The 22,775-nt window shown below is 42.0% G+C and overlaps 2 protein-coding genes across 2 annotated transcripts in view; one reads left to right on the forward strand and one right to left on the reverse strand.

Moving 5' to 3' along the window:
* Positions 1–22,775, reverse strand: part of DOCK3 (dedicator of cytokinesis 3) — a 268,143-nt gene that overhangs the window by 191,803 nt on the left and 53,565 nt on the right. The window contains exons 4-5 of the mRNA XM_045857241.1: positions 8,040–8,095; positions 2,651–2,747 (exon numbers count right to left, since the gene is read on the reverse strand). Of these exons, the coding sequence (XP_045713197.1) occupies positions 2,651–2,747; positions 8,040–8,095 (153 nt within the window). The remainder of the gene's footprint in view (positions 1–2,650; positions 2,748–8,039; positions 8,096–22,775) is intronic.
* On the forward strand, positions 274–468 carry LOC123830499 (60S ribosomal protein L28-like). The gene has a single exon (XM_045856818.1). The coding sequence runs from the start codon at positions 274–276 to the stop codon at positions 466–468; it is 195 nt and encodes a 64-aa protein (XP_045712774.1).

Below are 22,775 nucleotides of genomic sequence, written 5' to 3' on the forward strand. Positions count from 1 at the left end.
TATCTAGTACGCTAATGCCTTACGTGTTAGATCTTCTATTATTGTCCCACAGGTCTCTGAGGCTAAGTTCACTTTTTAAATTTACTTTCTCTCCATTGCTCAGACTGGATGATTTCTATCGATCCATCTCTAAGTTCACTAATTCATCTGTCCTTTCCATTCTGCTGAGACTAGCCAGTAAATTTAAATTTTTGGTTATTGTATTTTTCAGTTGTAAAACTTTCATTTGAGCTCTTTCCATCTCCGGCTGCCACAGCGAGAGGAGCTGTGACCATGTCTGCCCACCTACAATGGACGGTCACACAAAACTGCTCCAGCTTCCCGATCAAGAGGAACAGGCAGGCGTACGACACGAAACCCAATAATCTGAAGGCCCACAACTCCTTCTGCTACAGCAGGCTGATTCGCCACACGACGGCGGGCATGGAGCCAGCGGCCAGTGGCACAGATGTGTGGTGGTCGTCGTGAAGCAGAGATCTGGCCAGCAAAAGCCAGCCACCCCCTACGTGTGGACCATCATCAGCAAGAACACCTGGGCCACTCCGAGCGCTATCCAGCATATTACCCACAAGAACATGTACCACTGGGACCTGTGCACTGGCACGGCCAGCGCCACTCCCGCACAGCCCGCCCCACCAAGAGCTCCTGGGCACCCCCTTCCCCCAAAGCAATAAAGGTATCAGCCAAAAAAAAAATTCCTCAAAAAATATATTTTTAAATAAAAAAATAAATATAATTTTTCCGTTGATCTTTATATTCTCTACTTTGCTACAGCTTTGTTTCCATTTGTTTTGAGAGTTTTTGTAATTATTCATTGGAGCAATTTTATAACAGCTAATTTAAAATTCTTGCTGATGATTTCAATACCTATGTCATTTCAAAGCTGGCATCTGCTGATTATCTTTTCTCATGAGATTTGAGATTTTCCTGATTTTTCACAAGACAAATATTTTAGGGCTATGTGCTGGACATTTTAAATATCATACTATAACACTCTGGCTCCTATTGAAATCTCCTAGTTTAGCAGGTGGTCATCCTGTTTAGATTCAGAATGCAATACCAGGCTCCTTTTTGTGGGCTTTGATTCAAATGTCAATTTAGTTTATACAGTCTCCCTCCGGTGCTCTCCGGGTTTGCCCATTTGTGTGTTGCCCGGATGACAGAACCCCACTCCGCTTTGTCTTCAGTATGTACTTGGGCAGGAAGAAGCACTGCCTCCGCTCAGCAGCGCAAGGGTGGGAAACAGGGTTCTGTCTACAGGATGTAATAGTGAGGGACACTGCCGCATCAATGGCAGGGGTGGGGGGGTCAGTGAAGTCCAGAGTCCCGTCCACAAGCTCAGCTACGGAGGGCACCACCTTTTTACTACAGGGGGAGGGACAACCAAGAGCTCCAACCACAGGCTCCTTTGCAGAGGGATGCTTCTTCCTTACTTCAAAGCAGAGGAGACTAATCAAGGTTTGTTCACAGAACTCTGTAAGGTAAGGGCAACACCTTGTTAACGCTGAACAGTTGTGAAAGCCAGCGTCCTACCCACAGGCTCTGCAGAGGAGAGGTGCCACCCTGTAACTGCAGGTGAGAGAGAATTCAGAGTCCTCCCTACAGGCTCCACTGAGGAGGGGCATTGCTTCATTACTGTAAGGAGACGAGCAGAAGTCAGAGGTCAGCCCAGAGGAGGATCCACTGGAGAAGCAAATCAGAGCTCTGGCCCCAGATTCTGCTGCTGCAGTACCTGTGGGGGTGGAGGGGGCATGCAGCTTTTACCGTGATGTTCTCCTCGGGAGCAGGCAGGATAGGCTAAACAGTTTCTGTCTCACTGGGCCATCCTCTGTCTAGGGAAAACAGGTTTTCCTGCAAACTATTTTTAGTTTGCATTTGTTAGCATTTCCAGGCTGTGGGCCTCTCTAGAGCCCAGGCCAGGATACATGAAGGCAAGAAGGAAAAACAGTAACCAGGGAACTCAATGCTAGAGTTCCAAGGGCTCCAGTCAGCCCGCCTTCTTTTCCCCAGCATTCAGAGTTTTCTGGTGGGGGGTTTACAGGTTTCGTTCAGCGTTTTTATGTGATTAGGAGTAATATCTAATGAGTTTACTACATCTTGTTCAGAACCCAAAACCTGTCACTTATTTTTGGCCTACATTTTATGTATCCTACCACTCTCTAAGTTTCCAGAGGATATAGACTGTGTTTTTATTAATCTTTTTATTCATCGTTGGCCTAGCAGAAAGTGTCATATATGACATGTTTTTTACATTTAGTAGCTGCAACAAACTGTTGTTACAACTTCTTGGCCTTTACCTAGCATTAGGTTCACAATATAACTCTCAATCCTGTTCATTTATTCAGTCAATACCTGCTTTGTGAAAGCTCTGTGAGTACAGCAATGAGTAAGACAGCTAACACCCCTGGTCCTACGGACCTTACACTTACCGACAGACAGGGTGGGGAGAGACTGCAGGCCTAGGAATAGTGTGTTCTCTTCAGGATACTCAAACTCAGTCTGCTGTGCTTACTTAATATTAAGAATATACACTTGAAAAACTGGAAACATTCGGAAACCTAAAAATGTTGCTACTGGCATAGGCAAGGTAATTTTTTCACTTGGTACAATGAACTTGAACGATCTAATAAAGTAGCCGTCAACTACTTACCACATAGAGTTGTTTCCACAGACTCGCCCATTCTTGTAGAGTTGCTGTAACCTCAGTCACAATAGAGTCTTCGAGCGGAACAACTGTTTCATACTGCCTAGAATCGTAACAAACAGCCATATTATCTTTGATAAATAACCGTAATCCTGTTCACTGCCCTTTTCAACGCGTGTAACTCAAATGTTAAACTCATGCAAATGTAAAAAGAGGAACACTAATTGATGATCTTTCACAGTAATGGACTGCAACAGTGTGACTGAGCTGAATTAATACAGAAACATTTGGGTTTTGCTACAGCTATACCTATGTCTATGCCTACATCTGTAGCTATCTCAACTTTACTTTTAGAAACAGAACTGTCTTTAAGACACACTTTATAAAAATACCATTTTAAGCTTTTGTTTTCTTCAAGGAAAGACAAAAGCAATGCTTATATTGATTTTTTAAAATTATATATGTATGTCCTTTAACATTTATCAGTAGTGCAAAATAGCTCATGTTTGGTATAAAATATAGAAATGGGAGGAACACAGACACTGGGTTTTGAGTAGTTTTATAAGCTCTCCCTTATACTGGTGTTGTATTTCCTTAGAAACTAGCGTTAGTGGAGAATTTTAGGTCTGGTGGAGGACTTCTCGGTCTGGTGGAGGACTTCTGACCCTGGAAACAGAAACGTACTGGGTTTCTCTCATCCTGCCTCGGGAGACTGTGGTGCCGGTCCCCGTGCTAACTGCCGAAGGTCGACTGGTGAACAAAAATGGATGGGATCCCTATCTTCAGAGAAGTTTTGTTCTGGGCAAGTCCAGATAAATAATCACAACAAACAGATGTGAATGGTGAAACTAAGAAGAAAATCAAAGTGTACAATCACAGATTTTAGATGGGAGACATGATTTAAGAAGAGAGGATCAGTGAGGTCTCTGAAGAAGGGGCAAAGCCTAAAAGACGCAAAATGGTCATGACAGAAAAAGGGTGTGGGAGGGGGAGGACTGGGTATGGCATCTGCAAACGAAATGGCATACAAGAAGCCACTAAGATAGAAAAGAATCTGACATATCGAAGAACTTAAAGCAGATTGGTATGGCTGAGGCCAGCTCTCATGGGGCTTTTTTTTTTTTTTTTGTGATACTAGAGACTCCAGATCTTAATGCATTTTGAAAATGAGAAGCTACTGAAAGGTTCTTTATATAGGGGCAGGGCATGACTTGATAATGTTTTTGCAATGGCTATGCCAATTTTGAGGGATAAAATAATATTTTCTGGGACTAAAAGATTCTACATACTTTATCATGATTAGGTGATTAGATCCCATATTCTGATTTATTAGTCATAAAGAACATAATCCACTTGGAAATAGCACAATAAAATCTATTTCACAAAATTAGCATTAAGTATCATTTCTTTACACAAAAAATAGCTGACAAACACCACCACTGTGTTCAAAGATTACTTAATGCATTAATATGAAGCATCAATGAACATGTTACTTGATTATATTTATGGTTTTATTGTTTTATTTTGTGTGATTGATTCCAGCAAACAAAGAGAATCATCTTGGAATGATGCCAGATATCTATCCATATTCATCAAATTTAAAAGCTGATTAAAATAAAAGCTTTCATCAAGGGCTTGCTAAGAGTAAAATATGAATACATTTTTTCCTTGTGTCACTAGCATCCAAGGTACTAATTCTCAGACTCAACTTTACCCATTATTTCAAGTATTATAACAGTTTTTAAATAAATGGTTTACTTTAGTTTTTAAAAATAAGTCATACTGAATTTCCTCTCAGATAAAAAGGAGTAAGCCAATCATAAATGACAGCTCTGAAAAGGAAGAAGTCTTAATGACTTACTTATACAAAACTGAATTGAATGAGAAGACATCCTTTATTTCTTCAAGCTACTAGATGTATGGATAGGAGTAAAAATTTGTGGCTACTTCTATATACTATGTCTCAAGAGTGCTAGAGAGATAATTAGGAAATTGACAGAAACAATCAGGAATATCACAATCTTTTTTTTCTTAATTTTTCATTATTGTTCATGCTGTTACAGCTATCTCAATTTCTCCCCCTTCGCCCTCCTCAACCCAGCCCACCACCCCCTGCTTCCACTGTCAACCCCCACACTGCTGTCCACGTCTACAGTCTCCCACACGTGTTCTTTGACTAGTCCCTTCACCTCTTTCAGAGAGTCCCCACCACTCTCCTCCCCTATTACAGCTGCCAGTCTATTCCATGATTCTATGCCTCTGGTTCTATTTGGCTTATTATTTTGTTCATTAGATTCCTCTTATAAGTGACATCACATGCTATCTGTCTTTTACCAACTGCCTTAGTTCACGTAACATAATAGTCTCCAGTTCCAAAGAAAACCGTGTGACATTAACTTAACTATATGTTCTAGAGCTGTTCTGAAGGAGGTTTACTTCTGACTGTTGATCAGATAAAGCTTCATGAAGAAAGTGAGGTTCCTAAAGGAAGGGTAGGTTTGTAGGGCAAGGAGGCGAGGAGAGGGCCCTCTAGGATGTAATATGCTACGAAAAGAGACATAGAGAAAGTACTGAACAAAGCATATTAAAGGGGATTTGTGATGGGGACACAGGGGAATGTGTTTGAAAAGACAGAAAGGTGTTGTCAGCACAAGGCTAAGAGATTTAAACTTGACACAATGAAAATAAACACAGGAGTTATGTTTCAGTTGGATTAATGCAGAAATAATATATAGGATAACTCAGAATAAAGTTTCTGGAAAGTTTCATCTATTAGGTCTCCAGCTATACACTTTAATAATTAAGATACCACACATTGATGTTTCTCTCCCTCTCTTTCTCCCTCCCTTCCCCTCTCTAAAAATAAAATAAAATCTTAAAAAAAAAAAAAAAGATGGCCCTGGCTGGCATAGCTCAGTGGATTGAGCGCGGGCTGTAAACCAAAGTGTCGCAGGTTCAATCCCCAGTCAGGGTACATGCCTGGGTTGCAGGCCATGACCCCCAGCAACTGCACATTGATGTTTCTCTCTTTCTTTCTCCCTCCCTTTCCTCCCTAAAAATAAATAAATAAAATCTTAAAAAAAAAAAAAGATGTATGGAAACTTCACATTGTTTCTATTTTAAATTTTCAAGATTTTCTACTTACCTCAATTTATACTAACACAAGTCTAAACTAATACTGACTTATTTTTCTTAGGCTATATAATACACCCTCAATATCCTGAAAATTCATTTTTAATTATATTTTACTGATTATGCTATTACAGTCGTTCCAACTTCTCCCATGGCCCCGCCCCACCCAGCTCTGCCCACTCCCACAGGCAACCCCCCACCCTTGTTCGTGACCACGGTCACGCACACACTCTTCGGCTGACGGCTGCTCCATTTCCTGCGCTGCACTTTGCATCCCCGAGGCTGTTCTGTGACCACCTATTTGTGCTTCCCAATCCCCTCGCCTCTTCACCCATTCGCCCGCACCCGCCTCCCATCTCAAAACCATCCAAACGCTCTCCGTGTCTATGACTCTGTCCTCTCTTGCTTTTGTTTGCTTAATTTGATTTTCAGAGTTAATTGCTGATAGTTATGTATTTATTGCCATTTTATTGTCCATAGTTTTGATCTTCTTCTTTTTCTTAAATAAGTCCCTTTAACACTTCATATAATAATAGTGTGGTGATGATAAACTCCTTTAGTTTTTTCTTATCTGGGAATCTCTTTATCTTCCCATCAATTCTAAATGATAGTTTTGCTGGGCAGAGCAATCTTGACTGTAGGTCCCTGCTTTTCATGACTTCGAATATTTCTTGCCAATCCCTTCTAGCCTGCAAAGTTTCCTCTGAGAAATTAGCTGACAGTCTTATGGGAACTTCCCTGTAGGTAACTAACTGCTTTTCTCTTGCTGCTTTTAGGATTTTCTCTTTTTCTTTACCTTTGGCATTTTAATTAAGATGTGTCTTGGAGTGAGCCTCTTTATACCTGTCTTGTTTGGGACTCCCTGTGCTTCCTGGAATTGCATGTCTATTTCCTTCACCAAATCAGGGAAGGTTCTTTAACTATTTTTTCAGATAGATTTCCAACTTCTTGCTCTTTCTCTTCTCTCTCTGGCACTCCTATGATGCAAATGCTGGAATGCTTAAAGTTGTCCCACAGGCTGCTTACACTATCCTCATTTTTTTGGCATCTTTTTTTCTTCTTCTTGTTCTGACTGTTTGGTTTTTGCTTCCTTATGTTCCAAATCATTGATTTGATTTTCAGCTTCATCCACTCTACTGTTGTTTCTGTTTCACACAAAAAAAAATCTCATAATGTTTTAAGTAAACTTATGATTTTGTGTTGAGCCACATTCATAGCCATCCTGGGACACATGCGGCCTACAGTCTGCAGGCTGGACACCCCTGCCGGATTCCCCACCAGAGAAAATTGGTTCTAGCATCTGGCTGCTTTTGGCATTCCCAGAAACAGCCCCACTGCCTTCTTTCATCCATACCAGTAGCAGCCATGTGATGTCATCTCTTCTATAACCTGTTATCTTTTGTATCCCCAAACATTAGAGTGTAGAGAACTTTCTACAGTTATTATTCTGGGGTATATCAGTATTTCCTCTTTTTCTATTCCACTCTTCATATTTGTGTGTGAATAATTCCCTGTATTAAATTCTACCTCATAGAGTGATGCATAAGTTTCTCTTTACCTGAGTAAACCCTAACTTACCAGAAGGTTACTCTGATGCTTATTCAACCTCAGATCAAAAACATTATTTCTAATACCAAACTCTATCATAGCTATATGGTACCTTAAATTTTATATTTTAAAATGGCAAATTAAAAAAATAAAATCAAAATTTTATAATACATATTTTTAAAAATAGAACATGATTTAAAAATTTTTTTAAAGTCACAGATCATGCAAAAACAAACATTAACACTTTGATATAGTTACATCTTTTCTCTCTTCTACTCAGAGATTGCTTTTGTTTCTCAAATTTGTGATCAAACTATGTATCCACTTTATACACTATCTTATCTTTAAAGTATGCCTTTAATGTTTTTTTAATCTCTATCTGCAAAAGCTGAGATTTTAAAAGTCTCCTTCACTTTGATATATGTAACAAAACGACATTTATCACTAACTCCTATGCTATCAAGGACTGTTCTCAAAATAGTACATCATTTTAAACATACAGCATGCATAATTGTTTTTATAAAATTCACAACTCAGGTTACTTTTCCAGTATACAGGAAAATAAATTATGTCCTCAAAATTATATATGATGAACAAGTGTATTTTTGTCAGGGAAACAAGTTAATGGCATATTTATACAATGAACAGAAACAAAAAAGCCCTCTGCTGTAACCAACAAAAACTTTAAATAAGTTTAGTCAGGCCAACTACTCACCCCCTATTGCTGACAATTGCCTTTTTCAAGTGTATGTAATTTGCAGGAAAGATCCCCTGTAAAAGATAAAAGATTTTTATAAGAAAAAGTAATCTGAGATGAACATCTCATATACACTAAAAGAGCAGTCAGATTTCAGCATGGAAATACTCTATCAACAACACACTAGATCTTCTGATGTAGCAACCACTTTGCTACTTAAGAATGCAGTTTCACAAATTCCATCAAATAGGAATTTCACTGGTATTTGCAGTCAGAGTCTATCCTCAGGGAAAAGCTGTGATCTTAACTACTAACAGTATTTTTTAAGTTACAGATTAAAAATGTTCCATCAACTCACTCTCAGGATATAGACTCATGTACAGAGCTTGGTATGTATCTACAAAACCAATGATACTGTCTAACCAACAACTTACAGATTATTCAGCTGAGCACCAGAGAAACCATTCTCAGACTCTGGCTAACATTTGTATGCACAAGAGTAAATCAATTTGGGAGCCTCAAACTGCTTCTTTTATTCTTTCCAAATAATTTCCACATTTGTATTTGCCATATATAATTTCAATTCCTAAGGGATAAAAATGTATTTTCTTAAAAAAAAGATAAAGTTTTCTAATCAATGTTTCATCCTTTTCCTGATGTATGAAACTTTTTTAATATAGAATGCAAGTGACCTAATTTTTTTAATACACTTTGGCCCACACCACTAACAACAACAAACTCAATCTATACCACACAAGGCCATTAGCAGCTAAAACGGAATGCATTTTATAGTTTTCAGTGTACAGGTCTTCCTCCTTGGATAAATTTATTCATCAATATCTTACTGTGTTTTATGCTAGTGTGAATTGGATTGTTTTATTTCTTTTCAAATACTTGTTAATATACAGAAACACAACTAAATTCTGTGTGTTAATTATGTGTCCTACAGTTTTACTGAACTTGTCAGTTAGTTCAAACAGTCTTACTTGCTAGGACTTCCCAGTGCTATGATGAATAAGAGTCGTGACAGTGGGCACCCTGTCTGTATGATCTTACCTGTAGGCTTGTCATAATCTCGTCTTTATTGGGTTGAGGTATGTTCCTTCCACACCAGATTTAAGTTTTATTCATGACAGGGTGTTGTATTTTGTCAAATGCTTTTTCTGAATCTATTGAGATGGTCACATAGATTTTTGTCTTTCAGTATATTAATCCAGTGTATCATATTTACTTATTTGCAAATGTTGAATCATCCTTGCATCCTTTGGATAAATCCCACTTGATCACGGAGTATAATCCTTTTAAAGTACGGTTAAATTTAAACTGCTAGTACTTTCTTAAGAATTTGTGCATCTATATTCATCAGGAATATCTGGTCTATACTTTTATTTTCCTGCAGTGTCCTTCCCTGACTTTGGCATCAGATTAATGCTGACCTTATAAAATGAGTTGGGGAGTGCTCCCTCCTCTTCAACTTTTTGGAAGAGTTTGAGAAGGATCAGTGTCAATTCTTTCAAGTTTGGTAGAATTAACCAGTGAGGTCAAGTGCTCCTGAACTTTTCTTTGCTGGGAGGTTTTTGATCACTAATGCAATCTCCTTGCTCACTATTAACTATTTGCATCTTCTACTGCTTCCTGATTTGTTCTTGGTAGGTGGCATGCTTCCACATACATATCCATTTCTTCTGCATGATCCAATTGTTGACATATAATTGTTCATGCAGCTTCTTGTTATCCTATGTACTTCCGCAGTATCAATTTTCACATCTTCTCTTTCATTTCTCATTTTGAGTATTTTTTTTCTTGTTCTGCATGGTTGTTTTTGCTTCCTTATGTGCCAAATCATTGATTTCATTCTCAGCTTCATCCACTCTACTGTTGTTTCCCTGTAAATTGTTCTTTATTTCAATTAATGTATCCTTCTTTCTGACTGGATCTTTTTTATCTTGCTGGGGTCCTCTCCTCACTAAGTTCCTTGAGCATCCTTATAACCAGTGTTTTGAACTCTGCATCTGACAGATTGCTTATATCCATTTTGTTGAATTCTTTTTCTGGAGTTTTGATCTGTTCTTTCATTTGGGCCATGTTTATTTGTCTGCTAGTTTTGGCAGCCTCCCTGTGGTTGTTTCTGTGTATTAGTTAGAGCTCCGTGACTCTGTGTCTTAGTAGTGTGGCCTAATGTAGTAAGTGTCCTTTAGGGTCCAGTGGTACAACCTTCCCTATCCCCCAAGCTGGGAACTTGAGATGCACCCTTTGTGCGGGCTGAATACTCCCTCCTCTTGTAGTTGAGCCTTGGCTGCTGCTGGAAGATCAATGGGAGGGACTGACTCAGGCCAGTCAGCTACAAGAGCTGGCTGTGACCACTGACCACCAACCTCTACCCTCCATGGAGGATCAGCTGTGGGGGAGCAGGATGGTGGTGCTCTGATGTGGTCTCTAACTGTCCACTGGGTGCACTGGCCCTGGGGTTTCCTGGGTGGTGCAGGGCAAGGTCATCCCCCACCTGTGTTTGGCTCTGGGCCACCCTGCCTGAGCCATAAAGCAATCGGAGATGGCTGCTACTTGTCCTGGGCTTGGAAATTCCCAGGTGAAATTAAGCTGTGACTCTAACCTGACTGCCACTAGGGCTCAGTGAAGCCAAGTGTTGCTTATTTGACAGGATTTAAGAGCCAAGATCAGCCATTCTTATAAAAATGCAGCTTGGGTGGGCCTCTTACAGGGTGCAGACAAGGGGGAGGGCCCAAAATAGAAATTTGGAACGGGGTCCAGAACTCAAGGTGTTCAGGAAGTATTAGGATGTCCGCACCCCTTCCCCCACAGGTGTGGGTTGGGGGAAGGGACACATGGAGCAGGACCATTGAGAGCTGTTTTGCATAGCAAGAGCTTTGCAGCTAACCTCTGGTGTGGTCATTTAACAGATCTATAACCTTTAACTGGTTACATAGATATGTTTAATAGCTGTGGCCATGCTCTGAGCCAGGGAGATGGAAGTAACTTCCCCACAAGACATAACTGGGGGGCAGGTCCCCCAAGTTACAGCGCCTGCTTAGGAGCTTGGAGAAGACTGGCTCCATGACATGGGGCCACACCTGCCCAGACTCATGATGGAAAACCAGTAAAGCTGGAAGGGTATGAGAGTGCTGGCAAGTGTAGCCAATTGTGGGAGGAATCGGAAATGGGGCTGCAGAGGAAGATTGGTGCGAGGATATAAACCCAGACACGGCAGCCACTAAGGGGAGAACCACACGGCTTTGCCAGAGTGGGGACTCCCGCAGCTTCAGAAGGGGGAACCACCACCCAGCTTTAGCAGAGATCCCGGTGACACAGCTGATGGTGCCGGGAACCGAGGGAGGCTTACCAGCTGAGACGGATTACTGGGAAGAACCGGGGGCTGCCTGAGCCACAGACTTCTACTTCTTTTCCTGAGATATGGTACCCCAGACTGGGCCAAGGGGGGAAGGAAGGACTGTGTGTTTTGTGGGTGTTTTAAGGGACTTTGGGATTTTGATGAAGACATTAGGTCACTACTTTAAGTCTGTACAGCATTAAATAAACATTTCCTTTCTTTTTCATGAATCTCTGGCATTGAGAGATGTCTTCCCTATAAGGCAGCGGACATAACGAACCTGGGGGAGTTCATTTCGGTAATAGTACATTGCCCTTGGCCCCCCTTGTTGTTCTGTAACGGGCCATCAGTTGGGTGTGGTAGAGCCTCTATGGATCTCGAAAGCAGGTCACACACTTTGTTAGCCAGGTTGATGGTGTCTCAGATGTGGCACCAGCCTACTGGCTCTGTTGGGGGAGGGCTCAGCAAAAGGACAATGGCCTCTGCTCACCCCAGTGCCAGACACTGCAGTCTCTCCCTGTATACCACTGGTGCCCTTCAAACTGCCGCCCCAGTGCTGGAGCCCAGAGGGAGTGGGTGTGAGTAGGAGAGTCTATGTTTGGGTTCCCCAAGAGAAACTGCTTAGGGCTCCAGGGGCCTCCTCCACTGACTCAATCCCTGCTGGTTCAGAAGTTGTGGGGACTTATCTTAATGACACGGGAATCCTGGGCTGGGGGCGCCTGGTGTGGTGATAGAACTCCTTGCTCCCAAGATATCCCTCCCAAATTTTTATCCATGTGGGTGTGGGACCAGCGTAACAGGGTACAGCCAAGAGGAGGGGGCCCAAATAGGGATTTAGAATGGGGTCCAGAACTCAAGGTGTTCAGGAAATATTAGGGTGTCCTCACTCCCCACCCAGGGCTGGGTTGGGGAATGGGGCACATGGAGCAGGGCCATTGAGAGCTGTTTTGCATAGCAAGAGCTTTGCAGCTAACCTCTGGTGTGGCCATTTAACATATCTATAACCTTTAACTGGTTACATAGATATGTTTAATAGCTGTGGCCATGCTCTGAGCCAGGGGGGATGGAAGTAACTTCCCCACCAAGACAGAACTGGGGGCAGGTTACAGCGCCTGTGTGGGAGCTTGGAGAAGATTGGCTCCATGACATGGTGCTACGCCTGCCCAGACTCACAATGGCAGCCCAGTAAAGCTGGAAGGATATGAGAGTGCTGGCAAGTGTAGCCAATTGTGGGAGGAGTTGGAAATGGGGCTGCAGAGGAGGATTGGTGAGGGGATTTAAACCCAGACATGGCAGCCACTGGGGGGAGAACCTCGAAGCTTTGGCAGAGTGGAGATTCCCATGGCCATTATGCAGAGAGAACCACTCAGTCTTTAGCAGGGTGGCGGGAACCTTTAGTAGGGGGAACCACCACCCGGCTTTAGAAGAGATCCAGGTGACACAGGTGATGGTGCCGGGAACCAAGGGAGGCCTACCAGCTGAGATGCATTACTGGGAAGAACTGGGGGCTGCCTGAGCCACAGACTTCTACTTCTTTTCCTGAGATACGGTACCCCAGACTGGGCCACAGGAGGAAGGAAGGACTGTGTGTGTTTGTGGGTGTTTTAAGGGACGTTGGGATTTTGAAGAAGACATTAGGTCACTACTTTAAGTCTGTACAGCATTAAATAAACATTTCCTTTCCTTTTCACAAATCTCTGGCATTGAGAGATGTCTTCCCTATAAGGCAGCAGACATAAGGAACCTGGGAGTTTCCTTTCAGTAACAGTACATTGCCCTCGGCCTCCCCCTTGGCCCCTTATGTTCTGGAACAGGTTTTGGCGACTCCACCGGGACAATAATTGTCCGTGGCAGACTGACCCCCTCAGGTGCAAGAGAGTGAGACTTCGGAATTTTCCCAGTCTCTAGAATTTCTCTGCACTCCTGAGGGCATCGGCTGCCTATTACGCCTGGGAAGGTGAAAAGGAAATGCAACTGGGAGGGAGCAGAAACATGAAAATGGTTTGGTTGAAAATTGGTTTCTGAACACCGCTTTGGAACAGTGGAGCTGTGGACGATGGTTTGGTTAGCGTGCTGCTCCCAGGTGGCCCCTGTCTGCTCACTTACAGTTTCAGTGAGCCCAGGTGGCAGTAAGGGAGCCTGTATTGAGGTTTCGGGAGGAAGCAAACCCCTAGGCTCTGTAAGCCGAGCCTGCATGTATGGTGGGGATCAGACAGCAAGCCGTGTGAGTGGACTGCCATTTGGGGTAAAATGGGGGATGAGCCACATGAGTGCCCCACCATGGAGGACTGAGTATGCATGGGCATCGCTATCTTGGACAACCCAGTGTGCACGGGCGCCGCCATCTTGGACAACCCAGTGTGCACAGGCGTTGCGATCTTGGAACTGGACAAGGTGGTGGGCTAATGGTTCTATTCAGATCATGGACTGTATGCTGCTGCTGTGTGGGCACTGCATCAGTCAGGCTCTCTGTGTAACTGGTTCTGATAGGAAGGGCTCTGGTTCTGATAGTCACCAACTGAGGTCCAAGAGTGACCATCTGACATATAGGGTGTTTGCAAGGTCTGAGCTTCAGAAAGCTGCAGGATGTCCCTGCAAATCCAGGGACTTTTAGTGGAAGGTACCTGTAGTGCTAGGGACTTTTGGCTGCCACATGCTGAGTTTAAGTACTGAGTTTAAGTATAGTCCTTCCCGGTATGGGAAAGGAACCAGGATTAAAAGAGACTGATGGTTAAATCTGGATGAGTAAAATTATGTATAAAGGCTATGAAAGTTTTAAACCTGGAGTAAAGAAAATCTGTATTGTAAGACCTAAGTAAAGTCGCCGTAAGACCTAAGAAAGGTCACTGTAACCGGTTGGGGAGGATGCCTTTGCCACTTGGGACCCCGGAAAGGTCATTTGGGCTGATGAGTGCTTCAGCCAGAGGCAAAGCAGCATGTCCCTGCCAAGAGACCGGGCCTGAAGGAGCATGTCTCTGCGAGGCACTGATGGACGCACTGGGAGCAAGAGAATGCTTCTACCTGTGTATTGCTCTGGAACTCTGTGTTTTGGATTTTGCTCTCTATCTGCTCTGAAAAGGAAATTGCGGATTCCAGGGAAGGTTGAAACTTCACACTCTATAGGAGAGTTTTGAGAAACCTAGTGGATATCAGAAGGAAAAGGATTTTCATTCACACTTTGTATTTTTCTCCCTACCTGATCCCTCCAGAATTTGGCATTCTGAAGGAGTGAATGATGACATTAGGTTTCTTTGCATAAAACCAGTAAGACCAGTCATTAATAGTGGTTTTATTAACCAAGACTTTGACTGGAATGTCATGCCTGAAGGAGGTATGTATGGGTTCTGGTCGTTACCAGAAAGCCCCGAGGAACTGGGATTGACTTGCAAAGCTAGTGTAAGCCCACAAGAAAAGCCTAGTACTTTGGTTGGTTGTGCGGTTCGTGCCAGTCTTTCCAGGGAAGGAATGAAGTTTTCTTTCCTGAAAGATGGCCAAAAAGGAACCTGTAGGCACAATGGAAGCCTCAGGGATTTGAGTGAAACAAATGGTACGGGCAAAGCCAGATGGCAGGTGTGTGGCTCTGCTTCCATGCCCCGAGAGGTGGACTGAGAAGTCAACCTTAGTGTTCCCTGTGTGAATTCCAGCAAGGCGGAATTAAAGATCATAAGTGATCCAGGCTGCTCTTGGTGTGTTTATGCAAACAAACAATCAAAATTAAAAGCAGGACTCAAAGTAGTCCCTTTAATAACAATGAGGGAGATCTTGAGAAAAATTGTGGTTCAAGGAAAATCACAATGCTCAGTATTGGACATCAGAATGGCGCAGCTAACTGTCTTGAAAAGTTTGTTTTCATTTGAAAGTTGAACTGGGTTTGTAGTATCACCAAAGATGTACAATCTACAGGTACGGAGGACCTGTCAAATTGCCATTGCTAAATGTCATTGCAGGAAGGACCTCGCAACTGAATGTCTTCCCAAAAGACAGTCTCAGAGGCACAGAGACTGGTTGGGGAATTGTTGTGTGAATTAACCTGTGTATTCTTCTGTTTTTATAGGGCATATGCCTATGACTTCATTACCTGAGTGACTGGTTACAATATAGGCCTCACTTAAGGAGCCCATTTTCATCATCGCCCCCTGAAACTCAATGGTTTGGCTGAACCTAAGTGGTTGGGTTCGTTAAGGATTCGGGTGGTCTGTGGGCTTCAATTTGGAACTGATTTTCCCTTTTCTGTCTTAATGGCTTGGACAGAAAGGGTTCAGAAATCTGAAAGGTGGGAAATCCTAATGTATTTCCCTCAGCTTGAGTGAAGTATAGTGGGCCACAAGGGTTTTGGATAGATGTAGCATGCCTTGTACACCTTCCTCCAGACAAGCCATTCTTTACATAAGTCCCTGCCTTTGTCATTTAGTGGTTATGATTTCATTGTTCCTTCCAATTCTTTCCAAATCTGTCACCTCCAGAATATGACCAGGATGCCAACAGTCCAGTAATGCCAGCCTTTGGACACCAAGCCTGCGACTTCCTGGTGACAGCCAACTGACCACGATTCTGTAAGGTCCTTCCCCTTACAGGAAGGACTCCCTCCATCCTTTCAGGACACTCCTGACACAAGGGTAGGTAGGACGATGTCCATGTCCAGCTGGAAGTAGTTACAAGATGAGACCTTCGTCCATTGTCCTTTATAAGATTATAAAGTGGGTGTAAATCTGAAAGAAGGGATTGTAACAGGGTGTAGCTAAGGGGGAGGGCCCAAATAGGGATTTGGAGTGGGGTTCAGAACTCAAGGTGTCCAGGAAATATTAGGGTGTCTTCACCCCTTCCCCCACAGGTATGGGTTGGGGGAAGGGACACATAGAGCAGAACCATTGAGAGCTGTTTGCATAGCAAGAGCTTTGCAGCTAACCTCTGGTGTGGTCATTTAACATATCTATAACCTTTAACTGGTTACATAGATATGTTTAATAGCTGTGGCCATGCTCTGAGCCAGGGAGATGGAAGTAACTTCCCCACAAGACATAACTGGAGGGCAGGTCCCCCAAGTTACAGCGCCTGCATGGGAGCTTGGAGAAGACTGGCTCCATGACATGGGGCCACACCTGCCCAGACTCACAATGGCAGCCCAGTAAAGCTGGAAGGATATGAGAGTGCTGGCAAGTGTAGCCAATTGTGGGAGGAGTCGGAAATGGGACTGAAGAAGAGGACTGGTGAGGGGATTTAAACCCAGACATGGCAGCCACTGGGGGGAGAAACACACAGCTTTAGCAGAGTGGAGATTCCCACGGCCATTGTGCAGAGAGAACCACTCAGTCTTTAGCAGAGCGGGGACTCCTGCAGCCCTGTGAGAGAATCACGATGTGGCTCTAGCAGAGAACCGCCACTCAGCTTTGGCAGAGTGGCGACCCCCCTCCTCGCAGCCATTGCAGAGAGAGAACCATGTGGCTGTGGCAATAGGAGAGAGAACCACGCGGCTTTGCCAGAGTGGGGACCCCCGCAGCTTTAGTAGGGGGAACCACCACCCGGCTTCAGCAGAGATCCAGGTGACACAGCTGATGGTGCCGGGAACCGAGGGAGGCCTACCAGCTGAGATGGATTACTGGGAAGAACTGGGGGCTGCCTGAGCCATGGACTTCTAGTTCTTTTCCTGAGATACGGCACCCCAGACTGGGCAAAGGGGGAAGGAAGGACTGTGTGTGTTTCTGGGTGTTTTAAGGGACTTTGGGGTTTTGATGAAGACATTAGGGCACTACTTTAAGTCTGTACAGCATTAAATAAACATTTCCTTTCCTTTTCATGAATCTCTGGCATTGAGAGATGTCTTCCCTATAAGGCAGCGGACATAACGAACCTGGGGGGTTCCTTTCGGGTCACAGTATATTGCCCTTGGCCCCCCTTGTGTTCTGTAACACCAGCCCATTCAGCATCCGCACCCCGTTACCGGTCTAGATGGATGTGGTTTTTTGAATTTCCTAGTTGTCAGACTTCTGTTCAACTCAATTTCTGACATTCCTGAGTGATGGTTGTTGGGTATTTTAGTTGTAATTCTGGTGTGGTTGTGCAAAGAGGCGAGCCACGTCTGCCCGCATTGCCATCTTGACCTCGTTTTCCTTATTGTAAGCATTTATCACGATCAACTTCCCTTTTAAAATTGCTTTTTCAGCATTCCATAGCTTTCAGTGTGCTGTTTTCCTTTTCGTTTGTGTCACGATATTCTGTTTCCCTCTTAATTTCTTTTTTTGACTCCCTAGTTGTTCAGGGGTATGTTGTTTAACTTCCACATATTTGTTAATTTTCCAGTTTCTCTCCCTGTTACTGAATTCTACTTTCATGCCATTAGAAAAGATACATGGTATGATTTTTCTTCTTAAATGTGCCTTGTTATATAACCTACCATTATGATCTATTCTGAATAATGTTCCTTTATAATTGAAAAGCATGTATATTCTGATGCTGATAGATGAAATGTACTGTATAGATATATACACATATCCTCTCATATCTATATATACATATATCTACTATATGTATATATATATCATACATATATAGTAGATATATAGTACACATACTAGATATATAATACATAAATAGTGTACTTTATAGTACATATGTATAGTATAAACGTATGTGTATATGTGTCTCTGTGTGTGTGTGTGTATAAATGTTATAGAAATGTGGTCTATAATTCAAGTCCAACATTTATTTCCTTGTTGCTCTTCTGTCTGGGTGAGCTATCCATTGATGAAAGTGAATTACTGAAGTCCCTTACTATTATTGTATTATCTACTTCTCATTTCAGATCTCCATTTGTTTAATATAATTCAGGCTCCATTTTGGGTACATATATATTTATTATTATCATCTTGTTGAGTTGACCCTTGTCATTATATAATGACCTTTTCTGTCTAGTTACAGTTTTTGGCCTAAAGTCTATTTTGGTTTCCACTTGCATTAAATACTTTATAATTGTTATAAAACTTTTAATAAGTCATCTTTTTATTTTTCTTTAACTACTAATACCTATGAAAAACCTAGTGAAATCCTCATTGTGGCCATATTATTAAGACAAATAAAAGATGTATAGGAATGCCTTTTTTATTTTAAGTGTGTTGAATCACTAAATGATTATCTTTTACCAACACTAAAGAATTTTAACGATGTTCTACAAAATATCACTGCTGCAGAAATGAAATTGGTTATTAATACTGTCTTCCCATCGCTCAGCTTTTTAAGTTTAAGAATACAAATAAAAGCTACGGAGAGGAGGTTACATATTTTTTTTTTTTTAGTCTTTAAAAAGTATAATGTTCACAAGTCTCTTACTGAGGAAGTCCATCCCCTGTATTTCCTTCTTCCCGAGCCCTTCTTTATCCAGTGTGGGTGTGCGCTGAGTATGGCTGATGATGTAGCAGATGAAGGGACGTATTTAGGAAAACAATCCATCAGATGGGCCTTGAGACAGAATTTGGGGAGCTAAGAATCTCGAAAACACAAGAAACAGCCCCCAGAACTCCAAGTCTCAGTGATGGCCACAGCCATTCCTGGCCAGTAACTACACTGGGGACGCAGAAACATGTGAGCACTTGTTTAAACAAATCTCCCTGTGCCTCCACCTGAGTGGGGTGGTGGGAGGAAGCAGTAACTTCATTCCAGATTTTATTGTTTGCCGATAAAATTGTAATAAGCAGCTGCTTTACTAAGACAAACAAAGCAAACTAAATAAATGTTTATCTTCTCTCCCTCGCTGAAGCACACATTTTGTCTCCTAGATACATTTGTTTAAATGATACCTATCTGTTTATACATTGCTTCGTTTCCTAGTATTACATCTTGTTAGTCCTCGTGGAAACATTGTAGACTACAGGTGGCAAACACAAGGCCCAACGGCCCAATCTGGCCCTCCACCTTATTTTATCCACCAGGCACCTTATTTCTACCCAGCAACAGCAGCAAGCTCCTTGCCCCTAGCTAAGAAGTAGTTACATTCATACAGTCCTCAAATTACATTTGGCCCTTGGAGGCAACCGTGAGGGTGAGGTGGACCCCAGTGGAAATGATCTTAACAACTCTGTTGTAGATTGTAATACTTGTGAATGAATCAATAAAAGAACAGAAATGTGCCATGTTTCTGGAAAAAAGACATATATAGATATCTGTTATTAAACAATGTTACAAACAATCCAATTAAAAATGGACAAAGGACCTGAACAGACACTTCTCCAAGGAGGACACACAGAGGGCCCAGAGACATACGAAAGGATGCTCGGCATCCCCAGCCATCAGAGATGCAAATTAAAACCACAATGACATACCACTTCACACCAGTCAGAATGGCCACCATAACAACCAAGTCAACAAACAAATGCTAGTGAGGTTGTGGAGAAAAGGGAACCCTAGTACACAATGGAAATGCAGACTGGTGCAGCCACTGTGGAAAACAGTATGGAATTTCCTCAGAAAACTACAAATGGAACTGGCTTTTGACCCAGCAATTCCACTGCTGGGACTATACCCTAAAAACCCTGAAACACCAATTCAAAAGAACTTATGCACCCCAATGTTCACAGCAGCACAATTTACAATAGCTAGGTGCTGGAAGCAACCTAGGTGCCCACCAGTGAACGGGTGGATCAAAAAACTGTGGTACATTTACACAACGGAATACTATGCAGCAGAAAGAAAAGAAGAGCTCCTACCCTTTGCAACAGCCTGGATGGATCTGGAGAGCATTATGCTAAGTGAAATAAGCCAGGCTGTGAAAGACAAATATCATATGATCTCACCTATAAGTGGAACCTAATCAACAAAACAAACAAGCAAGCAAAATATAACCAGAGGCATTGAATTTAAGGTGGGTAGGATCGAGGGTGGGAGGTGGGGACGGCTGGGGTGCGGGGAGTACGAGGGGGAAATGGAGACAACTGTACTTGAACAATTAAAACAAAAAAAAATGCTACAATAATCCAAGATTCAAGAATTGAGTTGGTACTACCAAAAGACACACTCTCACAAATTACAGCTTTCCAATCATTTATGAGTCCTCATATATTCATGTTCTAAATGTTTGACAATTTTAAATCAATCTAATAAACAAAAAATACAAATAAAAATTTTGTTTTTATAGGCATTTGCAAGATGGAAATAACACCTGAAAAGAGTGATTTAAAACTAAAAATACAAGGAAAAAAGTTACCTATGAGCACTGGTTTTCAACCAGGAGCAATTTTACTACCCCCACCCTACCCCAGGGCCTTTGGCAGTGTCTGGAGACATGGTTCATGGTCACAGTTCGAGCAAGGGATGTTACTGATACCTAGTGAGTAGAGGTGATATACACTACTCAGCATCTTATAATGCACAAGACAGCCTCCCACAACAAAAAATTATCTGGCCTGAAATGTCAACAGTGCCCAGGATGAGAAGCCCTGACCATGAAGATTTAAAGTTTAAATATACTGTCTTCTTACAGTCATTACCTTAAAACTAACAAAATGAATGATTCTACTAGCAAAACTGATGGTTAGAACGCTGAACAATTTTTTAATAAAATAATGCATGAAATTTTGATATTTTTTCTATACAAGAAAAACCATAAGTGTTAAGCTACAGAGAAAAACACAAGAAAAACTGATGTTCATTATATCAAACTGTAAGCAGAAAAAAGACTTTGTAAATGTATTATTTGAGAAGAATGTTCCTAAGTGTATTATAACTTAATTAAAATATATTTTGTTTGAGCAAATTAATATTAATTGTAACAGAATAAACATAAAATCTAATTCATAAAATTAGGATTATACACTTATAAATCTTGTTTAAATTCATATTTTAACAAGAACATTATGATCAACAAAGACATTTAATTGAATATTATTTGAAAAATGTTTCACTTTGTATTTCAAAAAAAATTCATCTAATCACAGCTAATCACTTGGACTAGGCCTATGAATAAGTCAATTTACTTTTGTCAAATATTTTTTAATATATTTTATTGATTATGCTATTACAGCGGTCCCACTTTTTTTCTCCCCTTTATTCCCCTCCGCCCTGTAGCCGCCTCTCATCATTCCCCCACCTTAGTGCATGTTCATGGGTCATACATGTAAGTTCTTCGGCTCCTCCATTGCCCATGCTATTCTTAACCGCCCCCTGTCTGTTTTGCACCTACCGTTTATGCTTCTTGTTCCCTGTACCTTTTCCCCCATTCTCCCCACTCTCCCTCCCCATTGCTAACCCTCCATGTGATCTCTGTTTCTGCGACTCTGTTCCTGTTCTAGTTGTTTGCTTTTGTTTTTTAGATTCTGTTGTTGATAGTTGTGAGTTTGTTGTTTGTTGTCATTTAACTATTCATAGTTTTTGATCTTCTGTTTCTTAGATAAGTCCCTTTAGCATTTCATATAATAAGAACTTGGTGATGATGAACTCCTTTAACTTGACTTTATCTGGGAAGCGCTTTATTGTCCCTTCCATTCTAAATGGTAGCTTTGCTGGATAGAGCAATCTTGGATGTAGGTCCTTGCCTTTCATGACTTCAAATACTTTCCTTCCAGCCCCTTCTTGACTGCAAGGTTTCTTTTCAGAAATCAGCTGAGAGTCTTATGGGCACTCCTTTGTAGGTAACCGTCTCCTTTTCTCTTGCTGCCTTTAAGATTCTCTCCTTATCTTTAATTTTGGGTAACTTAATTATGATGTGTCTTGGCATATGCTTCCTTGGGTCCAACTTTTTGGGGACTCTCTGGGTTTCCTGAACTTCCTGGAAATCTATTTCCATTGCCAGATTGGGGAAGTTCTCCTTCATTATGTTTTCAAAGAAGTTTTCAATTTCTTGCTCTTCCTCTTCCCCTCTTGGCACCCCTACGATTCACACGTTGGAACATTTAAAGATGTCCTGGAGGTTCCTAAGCCTCTCCTTATTTTTTTGAATTCATGTTTCTTCATTCTGTTCTGGTTGAATGTTTATTTCTTCCTTCTGCTGCAAATCACAGATTTGAGTACCGGTTTCCTTCCCGTCACTGTTGGTTCCCTGTACATTTTCCTTTATTTCATTTTTCATAGCCTTCACTTTTTCCTCTACTTTGCAACCATACTCACTCATTTCTGTAAGCATCCTGATTACTAGTGTTTTGAACTGTGCATCCAATAGGTTGGCTATCTCTTCATCGTTTAGTTGTGTATTTTCTGGAGCTTTGATCTGCTCTTTCATTGTGCCATATTTTTCTGTCTCCACGCACCTCTTACAGAGTAAGGGGTGGAGCCTTAGGTATTCACCAGGGCAGGGCAACCCACGTCACTACATTGTGGTGCTGTATGTGGGGGAGGGGTCAGAGAGGGAACAATGCTGCTTGCTCAGCTCTCTGCCAACTTTCAGCCACTTCCCTGCTACCCACAAGCAAACTGGGCCCTTCTGG

Source organism: Phyllostomus hastatus, unplaced genomic scaffold, assembly GCF_019186645.2.
Source record: "Phyllostomus hastatus isolate PE091 unplaced genomic scaffold, TTU_PhHast_1.1 phas_scaffold_129, whole genome shotgun sequence".
NCBI lineage: Eukaryota > Metazoa > Chordata > Mammalia > Chiroptera > Phyllostomidae > Phyllostomus > Phyllostomus hastatus.